This window comes from Pseudorca crassidens, chromosome 1 (genome assembly GCF_039906515.1).
Source record: "Pseudorca crassidens isolate mPseCra1 chromosome 1, mPseCra1.hap1, whole genome shotgun sequence".
Lineage (NCBI taxonomy): Eukaryota > Metazoa > Chordata > Mammalia > Artiodactyla > Delphinidae > Pseudorca > Pseudorca crassidens.
This window is the reverse complement of record NC_090296.1, coordinates 145,941,112-145,964,647: the sequence shown is the minus strand read 5'-3', so window position 1 is coordinate 145,964,647 and position 23,536 is coordinate 145,941,112. Positions and strand designations below refer to the sequence as shown.

At 41.1% G+C, this 23,536-nt stretch overlaps 1 protein-coding gene across 1 annotated transcript in view; it reads left to right on the top strand.

Annotated features, from left to right (window-relative positions):
- Window positions 1-2,042: 2,042 nt before the first annotated feature.
- IQGAP1 (IQ motif containing GTPase activating protein 1) overlaps window positions 2,043-23,536 on the top strand; it is a 102,253-nt gene continuing 80,759 nt past the window's right edge. The window contains exons 1-2 of the mRNA XM_067697490.1: window positions 2,043-2,205; window positions 4,008-4,107. Of these exons, the coding sequence (XP_067553591.1) occupies window positions 2,151-2,205; window positions 4,008-4,107 (155 nt within the window). The 5' untranslated portion in view covers window positions 2,043-2,150. The remainder of the gene's footprint in view (window positions 2,206-4,007; window positions 4,108-23,536) is intronic.

Here is a 23,536-nt window from a genome sequence, read left to right as displayed (position 1 = left end):
AACCTCTGATCAGGGAATTCACTGGCGGTCCAGCGGTTAGGACTCAGCGCTCTCACTGGTCAGGGAACTGAGATCGCACAAGCCGCTCGGTGTGGAGTGGTGGTGGGGGAATGACACAAACAAACAAAAAAACGTCTGATCAAGAGTAATCTTAATTAACTAGACTGAAACTGTCTTTCTTAGCAGTTCTGTGTCTTTCAATTCAGAAGCTTTAGAATTAAGCACAAAAAGGCTTTAATGGGGGTAAAAACTATGTGATTAATATGTTGGGGTTTAGAAGAAATATGTGCATATTTCACTTTTTAGGCACTTGCAATGTTTAAGAAAATTTGGCTTATTAGAGTGATGGTCTTATGACTCTTATTTTAAATGTATAATTGAGTTAGTTTTAGACTTAAGGTTTGAGTTGAAATTTTACTGCTTACACATGGAACTGGGTCATCTAAGAAAACTTTAAATTCATTATATTTGTAAGTATATTTGATTTATAAGGATTACTAAGCCTTGAGAAGATTCTAGGCTAAACACCTGAAGACATTAAAATGAAAATCTAATAGATTAAGTTTATAGACAATTTTAAATGTCGGAAGATGTTGAATTAACTAAGTTTGTGAATGGGACCAAAAATTATTCTAAGTTTCTGCAAAGTGATTGGTAAAATATGCTAGACTTATAAATAGAATAATAAAATTTGCAAGCTAAACTTAAAAGCTTAAGAAAGAACTAATTTCTGAATTTGTAACAAATCTTTGACCATTTTTTAATGGGGGTGTTTTGTTTTTACAGGTTTTCAAGTATTTCACTTTACTATTTTGAAGGAAGAATGGATAAACTGAAAATTGCTAGAGCAAACAGCCTGGAGTCAGGTTGTGAAGTGGCTTATTTGGCATGGTAAGGAATTTGGACCATATCCTGAAGGAAATATTAGGAAAAGACTTTGAAAAGGAAGAACACGACCGTATTTGCACTTTAGAAAGAACACGCGGGTGACTGCGGGGAGTTGTTTGGCAGAGGGAGAACGGAGATGATGTAATCACAGTGGAGACAGACACAAAAGCTAGACACTTCAGTAATAATACCGATTGCATGTAGGGCGTGAGGAACTGAGCACTATTAATAGGATAATAACGGGAACAGGGTCAGTGTTCGACACGTTAACTTTAAAGTGTCTGCGGGATTCACAGGTTTAAAATGTCCATTACACGGCTGAAAATAATGAGTTGGGGCTTCTAGAAAGTCTGGTCTGAAATATATATTTAGGGCTCTTCAGCAGTTTAAGGTGAGCGTGGATAAAGTTATTCAGAAAGAGTGGGCAAAGAAAAAACGGAAGACGGCTGAGGACGGAATTCCATTGAGTACCAATTTGTTAAGGGCAGGCCACAAGTTGCAAGGGGAAGACGCATCCCTAAAAGGGGCAAAGAGTCCTCTAAAAAGAAGAACTTGCAAAGAATAGTGGCAAGGAATCTAAGGGAAGGAAGTTTGGACAAACACAATTCTCCTGCTTTAGCATATCCACTTCTCAAATGCTAGCGGGGTTAAGCAGTTCAACTCTGGCGACTGCTGGCGAATCCGGGAGAAGGCTGCGTCCAGATTGCCAGGCTGTGCGGCCCCTTACGGGAGTTTGGGTCCTGCATGTGTCCGCAAGAAGACACTGGGCCACTTCAAAAGAGGCCTTCCTTGAGCCCTTTGGTGCAGAAGAGTTTGGCTAGGCAGGCAGGGGAAGGTAAAGTGCCCACGTTTTTTATTCCAAGCTACGGACACTGGCGGTCTTTGCGAAGAGGTGCGGATGCGACGGCCGCCGGCTAGGGCAAGGATCCAGGCCCGGGGCGGGTCTTGCCGTCGGGCGGCGCTGACAGTGAGTACAACTGGCGGGCAGGCTCCGCCTTCCTTCTTCCGCCTCCTGAGGGCGTTGCGGGCGCAGGGCGGGGCTAGGGGCGGGGTCAGGAGGCCCAGGCCCCGCCTCCTTCCGTCCGCTGCGGTCGGCGCGACAGGGCGGGGCCGCTGGGGTGGGGTCTGAGGGTGGGGCCTGCAGCGCGGGGCGGGACCACAGGGACCGGGGCAGCTCGAGCAGTCTGCAGGGGCTGCAGCCGCCGCCGCCTGCGCTTCCAAGGTTTTGCGGCTTCCTGAGCTGAGACCCGGGCTCGGCCGCCATGTCCGCAGCGGACGAGGTTGACGGACTGGGTGTGGCTCGGCCACACTATGGCTGTGAGTGTGGGCTCCGCGGCACTGGGGTCTCGGGGCGGGCTCGCTGCCTCTGAGGCGCCGTTTTCCCGGGGGCTCGCCGGGCGGGTGGGGCAGGGCTGCTGTGGGCCGCGCGGACCCGGAAGAGCCGGTGCGGCGAGGTGGCGGGCGGCGAGGCCCGCAGCCCTCGCCCTCTCGGTCTCCGAGGCGGCGGGGAGGACCCAGACGGCCTCCCCGCCTTGTCCCGGGCGCGGCGGCTGGAGGGCCTCACCCAGCGCCTCCCGACTCCCAGCTCGACCGAGATTGGGGAGACGGCCTAGGGTGAGGTGGCAGGAGGACGGTGCAGGGCGTGTCCCGGGGACCGGAGACCCGAGACGCGGGCTCTTCTCGGGCTTCCTGGGAAGGTGCTGCCCGAGTGCTGCCTGCGAGGTAGACCCAGGGTCCAGACCTCCTCGGCCCTAGGCTAGCTGAGAGGTGCGGCCCTGGACAAGTCACTTCAGCTTTCTCGGGCTTAGTTCCCTCGTCAGGATCTCAAAAGTGAAAAAAAAAAAAAAAAAAAAACCCCAAACCTCTGACTTCCTCATTTTCCGAACCTCATTTTCTGTCCCTGTCCTGGGACATCACTGAACTGCAGGCGGGATAGTTACCACTGGCCAAAGGAGAGTTCTTTAGAGTCTTGAGGTTTTCCGTTTTATTTTATATTCTTGCGAATGATGTTATGTTTTAGGATAATTTCACTCAGCAGTTACATGCGAGGTATTGTGTCACGTTTGTGACATTAAAGATTAGTAAGAGCAGGTCCCGCTTTCAAAGAACGTTTTAATCAGAGAGGCGGGCAGGTGTATTATCTAATGATAATAAGGAGGGATAGAAATAAAGATGCCGTGTGAACTAACTAGGCTTAAACAGTAATGTGGGTGAGAAGGAGGGGCTTGGGGAAGGCAGTAGGAACACAGATAGGACCTTTGATCAGAGCCTTGCAGGATGCTGTGTAGTTTGACAGGGTAGGGTGGGGCAAGAGACAGGACGTGGAGAGAAGAGCAGGAACTAAGGTACTGAAGAGTAGACGAGCACTGTGTGTGTTGGGAACTGAGTGGTGTGGAGTGCACAGCGGTGGGAGGGGGAGGAGGGAGAGGGAGAAGAGTTACCAAAAGTAGTTGGGGCTAAATTGGGAAAGGCATTGAATGCCAACCGCAGGAGTTAGGAATTTATTCCATATCCTGGGTGCCCATTAAAGGAAGCAGATTGCTTTGAAGTTAATCTTATAGGCTCTTGAGACAGACTGTCTGGATTTGAATCCAGGCCCCATCATTTATTTATTAGCTGTGGGGCAAAGGTCAACCAGCCTCAGTTTCCTCATTTGTAAAACAGGAGTGATAATCACAGGATTGTTGTGGGACTTCCATGAAAGAATGCATGTAAAATGCATAGTACAATTACTGCCACTTAGTTCTCAATGACTGCTGGCTTTAGTGATTCATAAAAGAGTGGGGAAAAAAAGACCATGAACAGCTCTGGATTTAGAGAGAGTCTGGCAGATAGACCAGCACAAATTTGGACCAGAATCTCAAGTCAGTATTTTTTAAGTCACACTGAAATTTAGTACATGTTCATAATATTGTACTTTTAAACAAAGATTAGGATGAATATAGTTGAAACCCCATGGTTCCTGTCTTAGGAAAGTCATTGTATTGATAGTACCGCTGGCTGTCCACATGTTACCCTGACTCTCTAGGTGACTAGCAGGAATTTGATGCTATGGCATTCTTTTATCTCTCAGGAAGGGTACAGATTCTTGCGCTTACATTCTTTCTTTCATGTTTTAGCGGTCCTGGATAATGAGAGACTTACTGCAGAGGAGATGGATGAAAGGAGACGTCAGAATGTGGCTTATGAGTACCTTTGTCATTTGGAAGAAGCAAAGAGGTAAAGGTTGGCTGGAGAGAAGATTGGGAGAAGGGAGCTGATCTGGTGTGAACAAAGATAAAGATCTCTGAGTATGTTGTAGGTGTGACTGTGAGAGGCAGGTAGTTTGAAGGAATAAGTAAGTACAGGTAGGATATTTTTTTCATGGGAGCAAGTAGCCTTGATGGCAGTTTATCATGAAACAGTCTGATGGGCACCTACGTATACTGAAAAATTTCCAGATTTGTGTTGTTCAGTTTTATGCTTATGGTGCATGTTTTGGGCACAACCAGCTATAGGGAAGAAAAGCAATTTTAAGGTTTGAAGTTTTTGGCCTTAATGTTTCACCAGTTATTCACTGGTTTTGATTTATATATGAATTGGGTCCATTCTCCGCTTGGTAGTGCTCTGGGTATGGGTCCATGCATTTGGCAATATTCAAAGTCTGTTTACCAAAGGCAGCGTCCTCTGCATTCTTTGTGAAGTAAATGTACAACTGCTGTTTTCTTTTTTCAGATGCTCGAAGACCTTGTGGTCTTATTCTTAGAGTGTTGATTTGCTATCAGTAGTTCATTTCTTTTGTTCTGGTGCTTGTGTTTCTTTGCAAAGTCCCAGGGTAGATAGATGTAATTACAGATCATGTATCCTATAAGTGAGCTTTTTTTTTTTTTTTTTTGCGGTACGTGGGCCTCTCACTGTTGTGGCCTCTCCCGTTGCGGAGCACAGGCTCCGACGCGCAGGCCCAGCGGCCATGGCCCACGGGCCCAGCCGCTCCGAGGCATGTGGGATCCTCCCGGACCAGGGCATGAACCCATGTCCCCTACATCGGCAGGTGGACTTTCAACCACTGCACCACCAGGGAAGCCCCCTATGAGTGAGCTGTGGTGGAAAAGGCCAGCAAGGGATAATGAGAGATTTTGTGGTTAAAGTCTAATGAAAATCAAGGATGTTTCAAATGGTGCTAGTAATCAAGAGTGTTTTTTGTCTTGTTTTGTCTTTTTAGTTTTGAAAATCTTAAACGCTACAGGAAAGTCCAGAGAACAATACAATAAACATCCATGTATTCCAAAACTAGCAAATGTTAGCCCTTCAGATTTTTTCCCTTTTCTCTCAAAAGACACAGTTGGAGTCCCCTTTGTGCACCTCCCTGGTCCCATTCTCCTTTCCATTCCTGGGGATACCACTAACATGCATTTGGTGCATCTTCTTGAATCCGGGCTTCTTTTCTGAGCTTAAAGCCCTTCCATTAGATTGGGAGAGGGTTGTGAGGAGATTAGTGATGATTTAGGTGGAGAGAATGGTAATAACACTTGTTTTTCTAAATGGAAGTTTAGACCGAAGGAGGTGAATGTGTTAGTAGAAAGGGGGATGTTTCTCATACAAAGTTTGTAAGGATCCCGTGAACAAAAATATAAAGTCCTCTGCTACTTAAATTATGGACTAGATCTAGTTTTGGAAGGTAAACAATTTGAAAGCTGTAGCTGGTATGAGAGACCATCTTGGGCTCTGTGGAGTCTTGGTGTCTTTGTTGGGGTGACCTAGGGGTGAGAGAAAAGGGCTTCCTCCCCCTGTCAAAAGCTTTTCTGCTTTTAATATTGGGTTTCCGCAGTAAAATTCCCTTTTTTAAAGGGGGTATCTTGGCTGACATCCCCTTGCTACCACTAATTCAGTTTCACTATTATGATTATGATTATGATTATTTTTAATTTGGCCACTCCACACGGCTTGTGGGATCTTAGTTCCATGACCAGAGATCAAGCCCATGCCCTCGGCAGTGAAAACACAGAGTCCTAACCAGTGGACCACCAGGGAATTCCCCAGTTCCACTACTAATCTAGTTCAGCCATCTCATTTCAGTGAGGAAACTGAGGCCTGAGTGTCCAGAGTCTACTTGTAGTTTTCTTGATTGAAGAATAGTTTTCATCATTTTATACGATGGTTTTTAACCAGGTGTGTACATTAGAATCATCTGGGGAACTTTAAAAAAAAAAAAGGCTATCTGAGCCTTACCACAGAGATTCTGGTTCAGTAGATCTAGGCTGGAAGGTCCAGATACCTGTATATTTTAAATGCTTCTAGCGGTTCTGATGGACCCCCCGAGTAGAGAAATGAGATTGAAAACATTTTAGAACTCTACCTTATGCTAGGTTATGATAGCCTGAATAGGATGATGTCCTTTATCATATTTCCTTCTTCAAGCGCTGTACTACAAGAGCATTTCATTTCCGTCTACTCCAGAGCATATTCTTTTCTGTCAGGTGTTTTTTTCCCCAGAATAGAAGAATATCCCATTTCCTTTAAAATCCATCCAGGGACCATGATCCCCTGGGACGTTTTTTCGTTGGGTGCTTCTGCATACTTAGGAAGTGACTAAGGCAGTGAGACATTTGTGATAGTCTTTATTTTCCATACTTTTGGTTATAAGGGAGAGCATAATAGCGGCATATTGTCCTAGTACAATCTGCGCTTTGGCCTCGCATCAAGGCAATGTGCCTGGTTTATTTTATGGAGGCAATCATATAAAATCTGGATGCAGTGATATTTTTTTTTGTTTTTGTTTAAAGCTTTGATTAGAAAATCAACTTTGGAAGCACCTATTTAGACTTTACAACTAGAGAGGGCTAGGAAAAGAAGCCTGGGAATGTCATACTGAAAAAAGAAGACCGGGGTCCCTCCTGGCCACCTGATGTGGCTGTTGCCACCCCTAAAAAGTGTTCAAGGTGCACTGCAGACAAATCACATGCTCTTCCTTATTAGCTGTAACTTCAGCTCCCAGTTGTGTCTTCTACCCTGGTGAGCTGGGTTGTACCTTGTGTGCTTCTGAGGCCCCTCTTTACCCTCTAGCACAAGTCCATTTTGCCTTTTTGGATTGGCCCCATCCTGTTTCCTTCATAACCTCCACCCCTCCCAAGTTGGAGGAGTCCCAAGGTCTGGAATTTACACCCACTCCAAGGCCAGGAAGAAAGATCGAAGAGATCCAAGGGAGAAAAAGTTCCCCTCTTTAGTTCTATTTATAATACTGCTACTCCTCCCACTAAAAGCTCCACCTTATAGCACAGTGGCCCCATTGTGTATCCTAGGGCACTCCATTTTCTCCTGTACCTGTAACAGCTCTTTTGTGGGAAGAGAGGAGAGTGTGTAGAGAGGGAGAGCATATAAATGTGTGTAGACAGGGAGTATAAGTAAGAGTGTATGTAGAGAAATGAGAATGTGTTGTGAATTTGTGTTTCCCTAAGAGGTTAAGCAGGAAAATTTAGGAGTGATTCTATAAAAGTATGCACTTTGGGAATGCTTGCGAAATAGAAAATATAGAGATTCTGCTTTTCTATATTGTTTGGAGAGTAGTTTAAATATGGAAATTAAGTTATTGGTCTAATGAAGTATCATCTAAGGATTCAGGGTTTTATGCTAAGGGCTGCAGAGCAGACCAAGGACTTTATAAAGCAAGACATCTTAAATTATGTATTTATGCTTAAATGTGGGTTTAGTTTTATCCTTTTGCCTGTTCTGATTGGACTTTACATTTGTTTTGGCTAAAGAGCAGTTGTATAGTAGAGGTAAATAGCATTTTCACTCAGTTGAAAGAGGTGAGGTTTAAATATGTGAGATATGGTAGGTGCTCAGGTCTTGGACAGGAAGAAGTAATAGAAAGATCAGGGACTTCCCTGGTGGTTAAGAATCCTCCTGCCAATGCAGGGGACACGGGTTTGAGCCCTGGTCTGGGAAGATCCCACATGCTGTGGAGCAACTGAGCCCATGCGCCACAACTACTGAGCCTGCGCTCTAGAGCCCGCAAGCCACAACTACTGAAGCCTGCGCACCTAGAGCCCGTGCTCCCCAACAAGAGAAGCCACTGCAATGAGAGGCCTGCGCACTGCAACGAAGAGTAGCCCCTGCTTGCTGCAACTAGAGAAAGCCCAGGAGCAGCAACAAAGAACCAACACAGCCAAAAATAAATAAATAAGTAAATAAAGAAAGAAAGAAAGAAAAGAAAGATTAGAAGGTTCAGGTGAAAAGAACCAAGAAGAGAACATAACAGGCAGGGCAGAAGAGGGCAGTCTGCAGAGGAGGAGAATGTATGAGTAGTACTAGAAATGGGAGAAAATTGAGTTAGGTTAAAGGTCACAGGAGGAAGGTTAATTCTAGCACTCCCCGAGTTTAATTTAGGATTCCTTCTTTCAGAGGCTTGCTGGTATGTCCTTTTGAGCCTGTCATGGGCCACCTTCCTCCTGCTCAGTGTCCATACCCCAGCTCACAGGGCAGGGCACACCCTTCCCCCCACAAGGGATGGAAAGTGAAGCCTGTGGCTGGCTGGAGACTGTCAAAAACCATGTGATGTTAACAAGAGCTTAACACTAAGTAGAGGCACTTTACCTTCTGTAATTTAGGGGAATTGAAAAAGTATCTTGGAAAGAAATCAGCTCTTGAGAACAAATTCTCTTTTGTGCGTATGTCTTTGTTGTTGGCATCGAACATTTTCCAGGATGGGTTCATCAGATCTCCTCTCCTCTAAGTGGAATCAGAATTCCAGTAACATCTGGATATATCTAGGTTGGCACACTGTGATCATGAAAAGAGAAATTAAAGACGTTTAACTAGAAGCTTGCCCACCAGCTTCTAGAATTCTCAAATGAAGGAATATCACTAAGAGATTGAGGAGAATCATTTTTAGATTGACCCAACCTTTCCTTTTGCAGATGAGAAAACTAATCGCTTCGTGAGACCCAGTATGATTAAGGGGCCACAAAAAACGTAGCTTTTTAATGGTACTTTGGGACTACAAGCTGGGTGCATTCATGTATTTATGATTATCAAGGAGAAGTATGGGGTGGGATTTATTCTTAACTCTTAAAATGGTGACATAGATGAAGATCTCTTTTTTTTTAATTTTATTTTTTTATACAGCAGGTTCTTATAGTCATCCATTTATACACATCAGTGTATACATGTCAATCACAATCTCCCAATTAATCACACCACCACCACCCCGCCCTGCCGCTTTCCCCCTTGGTGTCCATATGCTTGTTCTCTACATCTGTGTCTCAATTTCTGCCCTGCAAACTGGTTCATCTGTACCATTTTTCTGGGTTCCACATATATGCATTAATATACGATATTTGTTTTTCTCTTTCTGACTTACTTCACTCTGTGTGACAGTCTCTAGATCCATCCACGTCTCTACAAATGACCCAGTTTCGTTCCTTCTTATGGCTGAGGTATATTCCATTGTATATCTGTACCACATCTTCTTTATCCATTTATCTTTATCCATTTGTCTGTCGATGGGCATTTAGGTTGCTTCCTGGCTATTGTAAATAGTGCTGCAATGAATATTGGGGTGCATGTGTCTTTTTGAATTATGGGTTTCTCTGGGTATATGCCCAGTAGTGGGATTGCTGGGTCATATGGTAGTTCTATTTTTAGTTTTTTAAGGAACCTCCATACTGTTCTCCATAGTGGCTTTATTAATTTACATTCCCACCAGCAGTGCAAGAGGGTTCCCTTTTCTCCACACCCTCTCCATTTGTTGTTTGTAGATTTTCTGATGATGCCCAATCTAACTGGTGTGAGGTGATACCTCGTTGTATACCTCATTGATTTGCATTTCTCTAATTAGTGATGTTGAGCAGCTTTTCATGTGCTTCTCGGCCATCTGTATGTCTTCTTTGGAGAAATGTCTATTTAGGTCTTCTGCCCATTTTTCGATTGGGTTGTTTGTTTTTTAAATATTGAGCTGCATGAGCTGTTTATATATTTTGGAGATTAATTCTTTGTCCGTTGATTCGTTTGCAAATATTTTCTCCCATTCTGAGGGTTGTCTTTTCGTCTTATGGTTTCCTTTGCTGTGCAAAAGCTTTTAAGTTTCATTGGGTCCCATTTGTTTATTTTTGTTTTTATTTCCATTACTCTAGGAGGTGGATCAAAAAAGATCTTGCTGTGATTTATGTCAAAGAGTGTTCTGCCTATGTTTTCCTCTAAGAGTTTTATAGTATCCGGTCTTACATTTAGGTCTCTAATCCATTTTGAGTTTATTTTTGTGTATGGTGTTAGGGAGTGTTCTAATTTCAGTCTTTTTCATGTAGCTGTCCAGTTTTCCCAGCACCACTTATTGAAGAGACTGTCTTTTCTCCATTGTATATCTTTGCCTCCTTTGTCATAGATTAGTTGACCATAGGTGTGTGGGTTTATATCTGGCTTTCTATCTTGTTCCATTGATCTATGTTTCTGTTTTCATGCCAGTACCATATTGTCTTGATTACTGTAGCTTTGTAGTATAGTCTGAAGTCAGGGAGTCTGATTCCTCCAGCTCTGCTCTTTTCCCTCAAGACTGCTTTGGCTATTCGGGGTCTTTTGTGTCTCCATACAAATTTTAAGATTTTTTGTTCTAGTACTGTGAAAAATGCCACTGGTAATTTGATAGGGGTTGCATTGAATCTGTAGATTGCTTTGGGTAGTATAGTCATTTTCACAATATTGATTCTTCCAAGAACATGGCATATCTCTCCATCTGTTGGTATCATCTTTAATTTCTTTCATCAGTTTCTTATAGTTTTCTGCATACAGGTCTTTTGTCTCCCTAGGTAGGTTTATTCCTAGGTATTTTATTCTTTTTGTTGCAGTGGTAAATGGGAGTGTTTCCTTAATTTTTCTTTCAGATTTTTCGTCATTAGTGTGTAGGAATGCAAGAGATTTCTGTGCATTGATTTTGTATCCTGCAACTTTACCAATTCATTGATTAGTTCTAGTAGGTTTCTGGTGGCATCTTTAGGATTCTCTATTATAGTATCATTTCATCTGCAAACAGTGACAGTTTTACTTCTTCTTTTCCAATTGTGCTCCTTTATTTCTTTTTCTTCTTTGATTGCTGTGGCTAGGTCTTCCAAAAACTATGTTGAATAATAGAAAATCTCTTTTTTGTGAAACTTAGTACAACTGCCTTGGACAGACTCTATGGTAAGAAGTGGGTTGTCTTTAAAAGTGTTAAAAGTGATTCAAACCAAGAGTGCTTTTTCATATTATTACAGTGTTACAAGTGGGGGGATGTGTTCCTAGCAGCCAGGAAAAGCGACTCTACAGTGTAGCTGAGACACTTAGCAAAATTTACAGTTGAGAAATGTGAGCAGTTTCTGGTATATATCAACTAGTTAGTAGCTGCTGTGATAACTAAGAAAAGTCATATTACTGTAATCTCATAACACTTGTGATGAAGTCAAACAAATTTTAAAAGCCTGAATAAAACGTCTTTGAAAATCTTGACTGTTGAGATACGCAAAGTGAAAAGAACGAGGACTTTCAGTTTTGGCAGCTGCAAGTTCTGATTCTGGTTTTGCAAGTTACTTAACCTTAGGGAGTAGAGCCTAAGCTTGTACTTTACAGAATGGAGATACTGTGCATTTTAGGGAGTTGCTGACAGGGTTAAGTGCCTGGCACAGTGTCTGAAATACAGTAGGCACTCGATAAATGTATTCTTTATCCTGGTCCTTGGGGCAAAAGCAGATTTATTTAATATGAAGATGAAGAGGCATTCATAAACTTTTCTGGGGAATTTTCTGGGCATTTTCAAGATTCTAAATGTTGGTAGCTCTTAGTTTTTTCACTTCATACTTAAGCTGTTGTCTGAAAGGAAACACCAGAAACAGAGGATACCTCTAGGGATTGGAGGGTATGAGAAGACTTTTCCTTTTTACTTAATGCTTTTCCGTATATTTTAAATGCTTTTTACAATGATCATGAATTTTATAATAAAAAAGGAATGGATTAAGAAAAAGGAAAAACTTAGTATATAATTTTTAGATAATGATTATCATGAATTTAGATTTTTAAATTGCTGTATTGTCATCTTAATTACTATTTTCAATGGATACATAATGTCCATAATTTATTTAGGCTTATTCCAAAAGTTGTATTGCTTTGATTTCTGGAAAGAGTAAACATTTTCCCATATATTTGTTTACCATCTTTATTTTATGCAAGTTGTTGATGACGTTTGTCTGTCTTCTAGGGTCATGATGTTGACTTTTGTGAGCTCTCTTATAATATGGGTGTCAACCTGTGGTATTGCTACAAACATTTTTTCTTGATTTTCCATTTTATTCTTTCACTGTATGGAAGTTTTAAATTTTATGCAGTTTAAGTGTTAATCTTTCTCTTTGTAATTTCTTCTATCTAGATAGTTTAATTTCTGTAAGGCCTTGCTAAAATTTGAAGTTTTATATTCTGTTAACTTTCCTATGATATAGTTATTTAATTTTTTAAGTGTCTAAGTCTTTAAATTTCATGGTGTTTCTATATTATTCTGATATTACTTAAAAATAATCTTTTACTACCTATTAGCAACTGACATCTAGTATGTCAAATATTAAATTACATAAAGTTCTGTTTCTAGACTTTTTATTCTTTTATGGTGAACTGTATTTCTTTTTGGGTGGGGGGGTAGGGAGTGCTGTACCATGAAGCCTGTGGGATCTTAGTTCCCGGACCAAGGATTGAACCTGGGCCCACGGCAATGAAAGCACTTAAAGCACTCTTTTTTTTTTTTTTTTTTTGTGGTACGCGGGCCTCTCACTGCTGTGGCCTCTCCCATTGCGGAGCACAGGCTCCGAACGCACAGGCCCAGCGGCCATGGCCCATGGGCCCAGCCGCTCCACGGCATGTGGGATCCTCCCGGACCGGGGCACGAACCCGTGTCCCCTGCATTGGCAGGCGGACTCAACCACTGCGCTACCAGGGAAGCCCTAAAGCACTCTTAAAGCTTAGAGTCCTAAGCACTGGCCCACTGGGGAATTCCCTTCATTTTTCTTGAAGAAATGTGTGACTTCATTTTCTTGTACTTATTAATGAGAAACAACATCTGAAACTAGCTTGATTTTTACTTCCATGAAAAGTAACATTTTTAAAATACTTTTTCACAGTTTGAAACTTGTAAAAATTCTTATTTCTAAAAGTTTCCCCATGTTACATATTAGAGTTGATACCGGCTTAGTAATTTAGCCTGTGCTGTGGAGACTCTTCTTGATTTATATCTTTTTTTTTAAGGGATTATTAATACTGCTTGACTTTTATTTATTTTTATTTTATTTTTTGACATATCTTTTTTGTTTATTTTAGCTCTAGGAAGTTGTTATATCTTTAATAATTGGTTCTAATTCAGTAGTTCTGTCTTGGGGGTGCCTGTTGGTAGGTTAGATCTGCACAGTGTTTTATGGCTGATCTTCATTTTGTTTAAGTCAGCTTTCTAGATATGTGTCCTACATATATATCTTCTGTTTGACTAACTTGATTTTCCTCTTTGGTTCTGTTAATGGTAGTTGCTTTGTCCTATTGCAATTTTTATTTTGGACTATTAACTCCTTTTCCCTCTCTATTCTTGTTAATAGATCAAACGGTCTCTGATTAGCTCATGAAGAATAGTGTGACACATACAGGATCCTTTTCAGGTGGATGAAAGGAGCTTGTAGCCAAGAGAGTTGTTTACCAATTCCCCTTTTTTTCATTAAGTCTTGGAGTGCATGTCACCATAGGAAATCTGTGTTAACTGGATTGTCCACCAGTCAAGGTTAGGAAAGTCTGGGTGGGCTAAGTGGACCATCAGTTTGACCTAATCTAGCATATATTTCTTCTAGTCTTAAATGTCAAAGCAACAATTGTTTATATATTTTGATGTTCCTAATTGAAAAAACAGTAAAAATATATTTGAGGGCCTAAGTTGGCATTGTTCTAGGATGTGATTTTTCTGGCTTTGCGTGATGATCTGTCTCTGATTTCTGTATAATTCCTTCAGTTTCACAGTTTAGCAATGGGGATACCTTTTGGTAGCAGGACCTGTTTTGAACATTTTTAAGCCATGTGGTATTTGATGGACTCAGGGTTGTTTCCAATTGTGGCTGCTAAATAAACCCTTTCACAGGAAGTATTTATGTAAAAAAGTGCTAGTAGGCAAAGTGAGACCATCCGGAAGTGATTCATATGACTGGTGTTGTTTGTTTAATTTGGGACTTGGTTGCCTAGAGACCATATCTTTGAGCAAGCTGAGTGAAGTGCCACATGAATGCAGAGGTCCCATTGCCTACCTGATCAAATCAGGTCTGCTGTTTGATTTTTCTTCTGACAGAGCTTCTGGTAATCTCATTGATCCCTGTGCTTTGACAGTGTGTGAATCAAAAAATCTTAAACATATAAATGAAAGATCTGGTTAATGGTTTATGTTGAAGAGAAAGTCTACTTGCTTAAGTTTGAATGTTTAAAAATTTTCTTCCATATAATTGTACATTGGGAAGAACTATTTTTCAATAAGGTATTTTATTATATAAACCTCAATACTTCAAATACCTTTACACCAACTAAGAGGAAGCAAAACAAAACAAAACCCCCAAAACCAAAAACCAACCCTGCGATTTGCAAGGACATCATGATATACAATATTACCTGTCTGACCCAAGGTCAGTGTCCTTCCCCTCTCTCCTCCTTCATCATCATCATCATCAGTACCATTTATTGAGCACTTATCATGTTCTGGGCACTGTGCTAAGCACTTCATATGCATTGTCTAATTAGCTATTCTTGAAGTCCCATGAGGTGCTTATTCTTATCTACATTTAACAGAAAAGAAAGCAAAGCTCAGAGAGGTTGACTCGTCCATCTCTTAAGTGATAGATCCAGATTTCAGGCTTGGCAAAGACTCCAAAGCCTTTGCTCTTCCCTGGATCAGTCTGTCACTGCAGTACTACTTGTGCTTCTAAAAATAATAACTACAGCAACAGTATCTACCAGTAATTAAACAGAACGATGATGTACTTTACATACAACATTATGGTGAGATAGGCATTATTTTTATTTTAAAGAAGGAAAAAAATGAGTTAGTATCACGTGTTTCAAGGTCATGTAACTGTGGAATTCAAGCCCAGGTCTGTGTGACACCATCACTACTGCTGTCAACCTCTACAGGCACTAAAGGGACAGCATTTAAGTCCAAAGTTAAGTCACCTAGTTCCCAGACATTAAACAATTGCCTAGCTGTCAAGTGGGTGAGGGAATGTGAGCTGTTTCCTGCTTCTAATTGCAGTCTCTTTTACCTGCCACTCTGCCTATATGAGGGCAGTTCTCTGATTTGTCTCATGTATTTAAAAAAAAAAATTTATTTACTATTTATTTGGTTGCACTGGGTCTTAGTTGCAGCACGCGGGCTCCTTTAGTTGCGGCATGCAAACTCTTAGTTGTGGCATGCATGTGGGATCTAGTTCCCTGGCCAGGGATCAATCCTGGGCCCCCTGCATTGGGAGTGCGGAGTCCCAACCACTTCCCTGGAGTGCCACCAGGGAAGTCCCATGTCTCATGTATTTTTGTGTCTAACAAGTTGTTGGACTCTGTCTTACACTTTTTCTTATTCACTGCAGAGCTAAAGATAGTGATAGACATAAATAAGTAACAGTTAACTGATTGATGAAAAATTTGGGCATGAATGCTTACAAGAAATACAGTAAACATAAAATCTAAGTGATTTTTATAGGTGTCTAGAAACATAACTGGTCTGTGATAAATGTGTATATTTAACTTTTTTGACCTAACTCCTGCTCACTAAGAGGTCTCTTGGAGTTGGAAATTGATGCAGTAGAGGTTATATGGTTACATACAGTGACTCTGGGGAGACTAGAGAGTGCCTGGTTGGTTTTCTTCTTTCTAGCACCTATTTTTGATTCAGCTTAGAAAGGCATTCCTTCTTCCCAATTGCTTGTTTTTTCAGTAGTGACCTCATGCAGACAGGAGTGGCATTGGAAATTGCCTTGGATTGTTTGGCAAGAATTGTATTTTTTGGTGTTGTGGGTGGAGGAAAGGCCTGCCTCAAGGCCTTTATTTCTTCCTTATTCTGAATACCTTCCTGTTGACTCATTGGAAATCATAACAAAAAGCAGAAGGAGCATTGGAGAGGCAGCTGCCAGCCCAGGGCTTGGCTTCTGTTGGGGCAGATGTCTGCGGACTGAGAGAACTCTGGCTTTAAGAAAAATTGGGAGACTTTTGTAGTAGAAGGAAATACTATTGTTGTGATAGGTATTTATCCATAAGGTAGAAAGTATCAGCCGGTTGCTAGGAGTCATTAATCAGCAACATAAAAAACTAAGGATATTTTCTTCAATAGGATTAATTAGTCTTCCTTTAAAATTGAAGCAGAGGAACTGAAGTGTAAAAAGAGGGAATGGAGCAAAATTAGAAAAGGAAAAATTGAAAAGGAAAAATACCTATGATCATTAAAAATAGAAAAATGATATAAAAATAAAATTTAAGGGAATTCCTTGGTGGTCCAGTGGTTAGGACCCCAAGCTTTCACTGCCGAGGGTTTGGGCTCAATCCCTGGTCAGGGAACTAAGATCCCGCAAGCTGAAAGGCGTGGCTGAAAAAAAATTTTTTTTAATAGAAAAAGTCTTGTGGTATAGCAGATCATTTTATTACAAATAACATACATCTCAGATGATCTTTAAAACAGCTAAAAGGAGACAAAAGTTACTTACCACTTACATGACTATTACAACAAAATGTTTTTCTGCCCTGAAGACATATTACTATGTCATTACTTTGGAGAGTGCTTTTTAATCATTGCTAGTTTGAAGAGGTAGTGCTAGACAGTGGCTTGACTTTGGGAGTTTTCCTTTAAAAACTTGAGAATTACCCACAAAAATGTGTTTTAGGTAGATTTGGTCTCAACTTTTAAAACTTTCTCTTAATCATTTAAAAATAGGTAATATATGGATATATGACACTTAATTCAGAGGCTCTGCTAGGATATTCAGTAAAAAAAAAAAAAAAAAAGAAAAAAGTCTCCCTAGTCCTGTTTCCCAGGCACCCAGATCTTCCCAGATGGAACCACTGTTATGATTGTATATCCTTCCAGAGTCTGTGCATCTAAATACAAATACCTTTTGTTTCCTCTTATAGAAATGATAGCACTGTACATTCTGCTTTGCATCTTGTAACATGTTCCACATGAATATGTTATAGTGCTTCATTTTTTTTCTTTCACAGTTGCATAGTTTTTCAGTGTATGGGTTTAACCCATCAGTGGACGTTTCCCCCCCACCCCAGCTTCTTCTCTTATTAGTAGTGTTGTAGTTAGCAACTTTGTATGTGTGCCATCTTGCACTTGTGAGTATTTTAGGTTAAATTTCTAAAAGTAGAATTTCTAAGTTAATGGGAATATCTACATTTAGTTTTGATAAATATTGTCAGTTTGCTCTCTTTGGAGGTTGTACCAGTTTATATGTACATCAATGATACATGAGAGGGCTGCTTTCCCTATGATTTCACTGACCTAGAGTATCATAAGTTTTTTTGTCATATTTATGAATTTCATAGGTGAAGATGGTATTTTAATTGTAGTTTCATTTTCAGATTATCTTACTCTGAATGAAGCCAAGCATCTTTACATATGTTTAAAAGCTATTTGTATTTCCTTTTCTGTCAGCTGTTTTGGCAGAATCCTTTGCTCATTCCCTGTTGTGTTATTGGTCTTACTGATGTAAGAGCTCTTTTTATACTGAGGAGATTGATCCTTTGGATTTATGTGTAGTAAATAATTATTCTAGCTTGTCTTTTAACTTTTGATTTTAAGGTGTTTAAAATAATTTAGAATTTTAAAACATCTGATTTTACTAAATCTTTTATTTTTATTTATTTATTTATTTTATTGGAGTATAATTGCTTTACAATGTTGTGTTAGTTTCTGCTGTACGATGAAGTGAATCAGCTATATGTATACCTATATCCCCTCTCTCGGACCTCCCTCCCATCCCACCTATCTAGGTTGTCACAGGGCACCAAGCTGAGCTCCCTGTGCTATACAGCAGGTTCTCACTAGCTATCTGTTTTACACATGGTAGTGTATTTATGTCAAACCTAATCTCCCAATTCATCCCACCCTCCCCTTCCCTACCTATGTCCACATGTCTGTTCTCCACATCTATGTCTCTATTCCTTTTATTTTTAGCTTTTGGGCTTTGTATCATTTTTAGAGAGTCCTATACTGAGATTATACAAAAACATTCCCCCAGGCTTTCTTCTAGTATTTTTAGGATATAAAGAACTTTAACATTTGACCCTTTGATCCATTTGGAATTTATTTTGGTGTGAAGAGTGAGGTAGAGCTCCTGCTTTATTTTTTTTTCTCTAGTTGGTGTTTGGATAGTATCTTAAATATTGAGCACCAGCAATGGCTCTCTTATGAAATGTGCTCTGGAATTTGCCAAACTCTCTGGTCTATGAACTGAGATTTAATTTTTAATTTTTTATTTTCAGAACAAGGCAGCTTCAACTTCTGAGATTTTTTGAAACATATGGCTTAAATATCCTTTTAGAAAAATTAGCTAGAAGTTTCCAGAGTTCTTTCCTCCTCCCTTCCTCCCTTCCTTCCTTCCTTCCTTCCTTCCTCCCTCCCTCCTTCCCTCCCTTCTTTCCCTTCCTTCCCTTCCTTCCCTTCCTTCCCTTCCTTTCCTTCCTTTCCTTCCTTTCCTTCCTTCCCTTCCTTCCCTTCCTTCCCTTCCTTCCCTTCCTTTCCTTCCTTTTGGCTGCCCTGGGCCTTAGCTGTGGCACCACGCGGGATCTCTGTTGAGGCATGCAGGATCTCTCTTTTTTTTTTTTAGTTGCGGCATGCGGGCTTCTTAGTTGCAGCATGCAGAGTCGGTTGCGGCATGCATGCGGGATCTAGTTCCCTGACCAGGGATCCAACCTAGGCCCCCTGCATTGGGAGTATGGAGTCTTACCCACTGGACCACCAAGGAAGTCCCCAGAGTGCTTTCAAGCAAGTTGTATTATGTTTAAAAGATTAATAGTGTAATGAAGTTGGCATTGAGAAAACAGGTTTTGGATGAACAACTTTGACATATATACTGTGAAGAGATGAATAGACTTGTCAAACTAACAATTTATTCTTTGTGTTAAAGGAGAGTATAGTTTTGAAGAACTTTTGAAAACTGTGTAGCTGACTTCTGTATCACTATTTTTTTGTAAATAAATTTATTTATTTATTTATTTTTGGCTGCATTGGGTCTTCATTGCTGCACACGGGCTTTCTCTAGTTGCAGTGAACAGGGGCTACTCTTCCTTGCGTTGCGCAGGCTTCTCATTGCATGGCTTCTTTTGTTGTGGAGCATGGGCTCTAGGCGCACGGGCTTCAGTAGTTGTGGCTCGCAGGCTCTAGGGTGCAGGCTTAGTAGTTGTGGCGCATGGGCTTAGTTGTTAGTTGCTCCATGGCATGTGGGATCTTCCCAGACCAGGGCTCAAACCCATGTCCCCTGCATTGGCAGGTGGATTCTTAACCACTTTTGAGGCATATTCTATTAATTTCCTCTCATTAAGGAGGAAAGCTTTTGGTGGTCAAATATGTTTCAGAAATACTGGATTAAACCAAGGTAAACATATTATTTAGCTGGTGGACTGTTTAGACTGTCATGGGCTGTAAATTCTGAATCTCCAAGGGAGAGGATAGTGTAAACAATATTCCTCCAACCTAGTTTACTATCAGACTCTTTCCTCACAGGTCGTCTTTCTTAGGACTAGTGTTCCAGGGTATACTTGTTTGGGAGCTCTCTCAGAATATTGGATCTGTGGGACTGTTTCAGCTAAGAATTTGAGACCTGTTCATGGTCAGTTCTTAAATTAACTGTTTTATGTTTTATCTGTAGTTTCTTTCCTTTCTCCATTGAGTTCTCATGTTCTTGGTTGATAGAGCTTAAATTAAAGCCATTATTGTATTAATTGGGTAGGTGTAATTGCTGAACTTCGCCAGTGATCTTTAAGACATTGTGAAGAACAAGAGTGTGTTTTTTTTTAAAATGGGGGATTGAAAATGTACTAGTTATTAAAAAGGAGAAGATACCACAAAATCTAGTCTAGTGAACTAGTTTCTGGCAAAATTCTGTAGCATGTATTTTGTCAAATAGATGGCTTATGGAGAGAAAAGAAGGGGTGCTTAAGAGTCAACCAGGACTCCCTGAGAAAGGCCCTGTCACAGTAACATCATTGCCTTTTGGACAGACTCACCAGATTGGTGAATCAGAGAAACGGAGTAATGTCTAGATTTCATTAAGGCATTTGAAAGTATGTCTTGTGATACTTTTGCAGACAGATTGGATAAATGTGGACTAGACTGTAATGTAATTAAGATTTGTAGCCAGATGAGTAAATCATATTCAAAAAGAGCTGCTAAATGGTGAGTGACTGCTTAATGGGCAAAGGATTCCTTTTTGGGTGGTGACAATTTTCTGGAATTAGATAGTCATGGTGGTTGCACAACATTGTGAATATACTAAAACCCACTGAATTGCTTACTTTAAATATGTTAAAAATGGTGAATTTATGTTACATACATTTTAGCTCAGAAAAAGGAGCTGCTAGAACTTTTTTTTTTTTGTGGTACGCAGACCTCTCACTGCTGTGGCCTCTCCCGTTGCGGAGCACAGGCTCCGGACGCGCAGGCTCAGCAGCCACGGGCTGGGTTCACGGGCCCAGCCGCTCCGCGGCATGTGGGATCTTCGCGGACCAGGGCACGAACCCGTGTCCCCTGCATCGGCAGGCGGACTCTCAACCACTGCGCCACCAGGGAAGCCCGAGCTGCTAGATCCTTAATTCAAAGAAAGCTCAGTAGGTCATGTTACAAGTAAAACATTTGTGTTGGGACTTATGCATGCATCAGTGGTATGTTGATCAAATCTTCAGTTGTGTTGCTGGGATGGTTAATACACTGCATGAAAGATTTTGCTTTCAAAATACCTTGAATCTAATGATGATATTTAATAGTGAGAAATGTGTCATCCTGCATTGAGGTTCAAAAAATGGAGTGTCTAAATACAGGATAGAGAGAGAAGTAGCATTAGTAGGGACAGGATTAGTGGGGAAAAAAAACAAAATGAAACAAAACTGAGATGTTTATTAACTCACTAATAGAAATGTGGTATATGCAGCAAAGGAAACGATGGTTCCATTGTCCTCTGTACTGATGAGAGGCTACCTGAAGTTGGTTTTCAGTTCTGGAGGCCATACTTTAAGAGGGACCTTGCTAGTCTAGAGCAGGGATGATAGATATGTGGTGGGCTTCCTTCACACCCATGGCAGGCACTGCTGATAGATCAGAATCCTTACCTGAGGAGCCACTCCAGGCAGTGGGTGTTGGTCCACTAGTTGAGACTTGGTTGTTGCTCCAGGACTAGAGCATGTTGGATGAGCATGTTCAGGATTAAAAAGGGTCTAGAGATTATGAGGTATGAGGAATTATTGAACAGATCATTTAATATGGAAACAAGATTTAGAATATATTGAGACTTCCCTGGTGGCACAGTGGTTAAGAACCCACCTGCCAATGCAGGGGACATGGGTTTGATCCCTGGTCCGGGAAGATCCCACGTGCCGCGGAGCAACTAAGCCTGTGCACCACAAGTACTGAGTCTGCGCTCTAGAGCCCACAAGCCACAACTACTTAGCCCGCGAGCCACAACTGCTGAGCCCGAGTAACACAACGACTGAAGCCTGTGCTCCTAGAGCCCATGATCCGCAACAAGAGAAGCTACCACAAAGAGAAGCCTCCATGCAGCAAAGAAGAGTAGCCCCCACTCACCGCAAGAGAGAAAGCCCGTGCGCAGCAACAAAAACCCAACGCAAAATAAAATAAATAAAAATAAATAAATAAATAAAAATTTTAAAAATTTAGAGAGAATATAGAATCATAGAATCTCAGAAGATCAACCTCTCATCCAGTATAGGAATTTATTCAACTGTTAATATTTTGCCGATATTATTTTAAAATTCCTGAAAAATGGTAAAGGGGTTCAATTTATCATATGTGGTACCGGAGGAACAGAACTAGGCAATGGAAATCTGCTTAATATGAGGAAAAACTTTATAGCAATAAGAGGTTTCCAAAAAAATTCCCCAAAAACTTGCTTTGAGAAAACCCATGTTGCAGATTTTCAAGCATAGACTGTATAATGGTTAATGGAAGATTATGTTCTAACCTAAGTGCTTTCTCAAGTTACTTAAAATAGTTTTTATTTTCATTTCCTGTTATTAAAAGGTATTTTTATTTTGAATGACTTGATAATATTCCATTGCTCTTTTTTTTTTTCTGACACAGCTAAAAAAGTCGGGAAAAACACCTCCAATACAATAAAACAGGTAAAAATTTTCTGAGCTCCTCCATTGTTCAGGACCCTCTGGTAGAACTGGAGAAGATGTGAAAGTATAACCCAATCCTGCCCTTAGGGGACTTATGGATTAATTGGACAGTCAGGGTATAACCATTTGAAAAGTTACTCACCATCGAAGGATGAAAGATCTAACTAATGTCACAAGGCAATATAGATTGCCAAGGAAATGATGCAAGCAGTTAATGTGTTAAAATTTATCTAAGGGAGAGATTATTTTATGGCTGAGTTTTGCAGTATAGTCTGAAATTATATGGCAGAGAAGGGACAGCATAACTGTATGTATGTTTGTCTTACTTTTTTGTGCTCCTTTAGACAGTCTCTTTAGTGAGACCGTCTTTTTCTACTTGTTGGTGTCCAACAGCAGCTCCTTCCACAGTGCTTTTCACAAAGTAGATGCTCAGGAATATTGTTCTGCTGAATTCGTGAAAAGTTGTGTGGAATGTGGGGGCTGTGGTGGTTAAGAGAACTTCAGTATTGGTGGTGATGAGAATTTAGGGTAATTTCTTTTTCTTTTATTATTTGGCTGTAATTGAGACCAGGACTGTGGTCCTCAAGCAAGAGAGAAAGGATGGTTTGTGTCATTCAGCAGTTATTTATTGAGCACCATGCTTCAAATAGAAATCAGAAAAGGATTCCACCCTTATGTCCTTAAGTAACATTAAGAGGTAAAGAGATGCAAAGTGCTGTAAGAAACTCTAGAGGAGGGACTTCCGTGGTGGCACAGTGGTTAAGAATTGGCCTGCCAGTTCAGGGGTCACGGGTTCGATTCCTGGTCCGGGAAGATTCCACATGCCGTGGAGCACCTAAGCCCATGCGCCACAACTACTGAGCCTGCGCTCTAGAGCCCACGACTACTGAGCCCATGTGCTGCAATGAAGAGTAGCCCCGCCTTGCTGCAACTAGAGAAAGCCCATGTGCAGCAACGAAGACCCAACGCAGCTAAAAACAAAACCATTAAAAAGAAAGTCTAGGGGCTTCCCTGGTGGTGCAGTGGTTGAGAGTCCGCCTGCCGATGCAGGGGACACGGCTTTGTGCCCCGGTCCGGGAGGATCCCACATGCCGCGGAGCAACTAAGCCCGTGTGCCATGGCCGCTGAGCCTGTGCGTCTGGAGCCTGTGCTCCACAACGGGACAGGCCACAACAGTGAGAGGCTCGTGTACCGCAAAATAAATAAATAAATAAATAAATTAAAAAAAGAAAGTCTAGAGGAAATTTGGAGGAAGAAGAGATTATTTCCAGTGGTAGATTATGGAAGAGTTCATGGA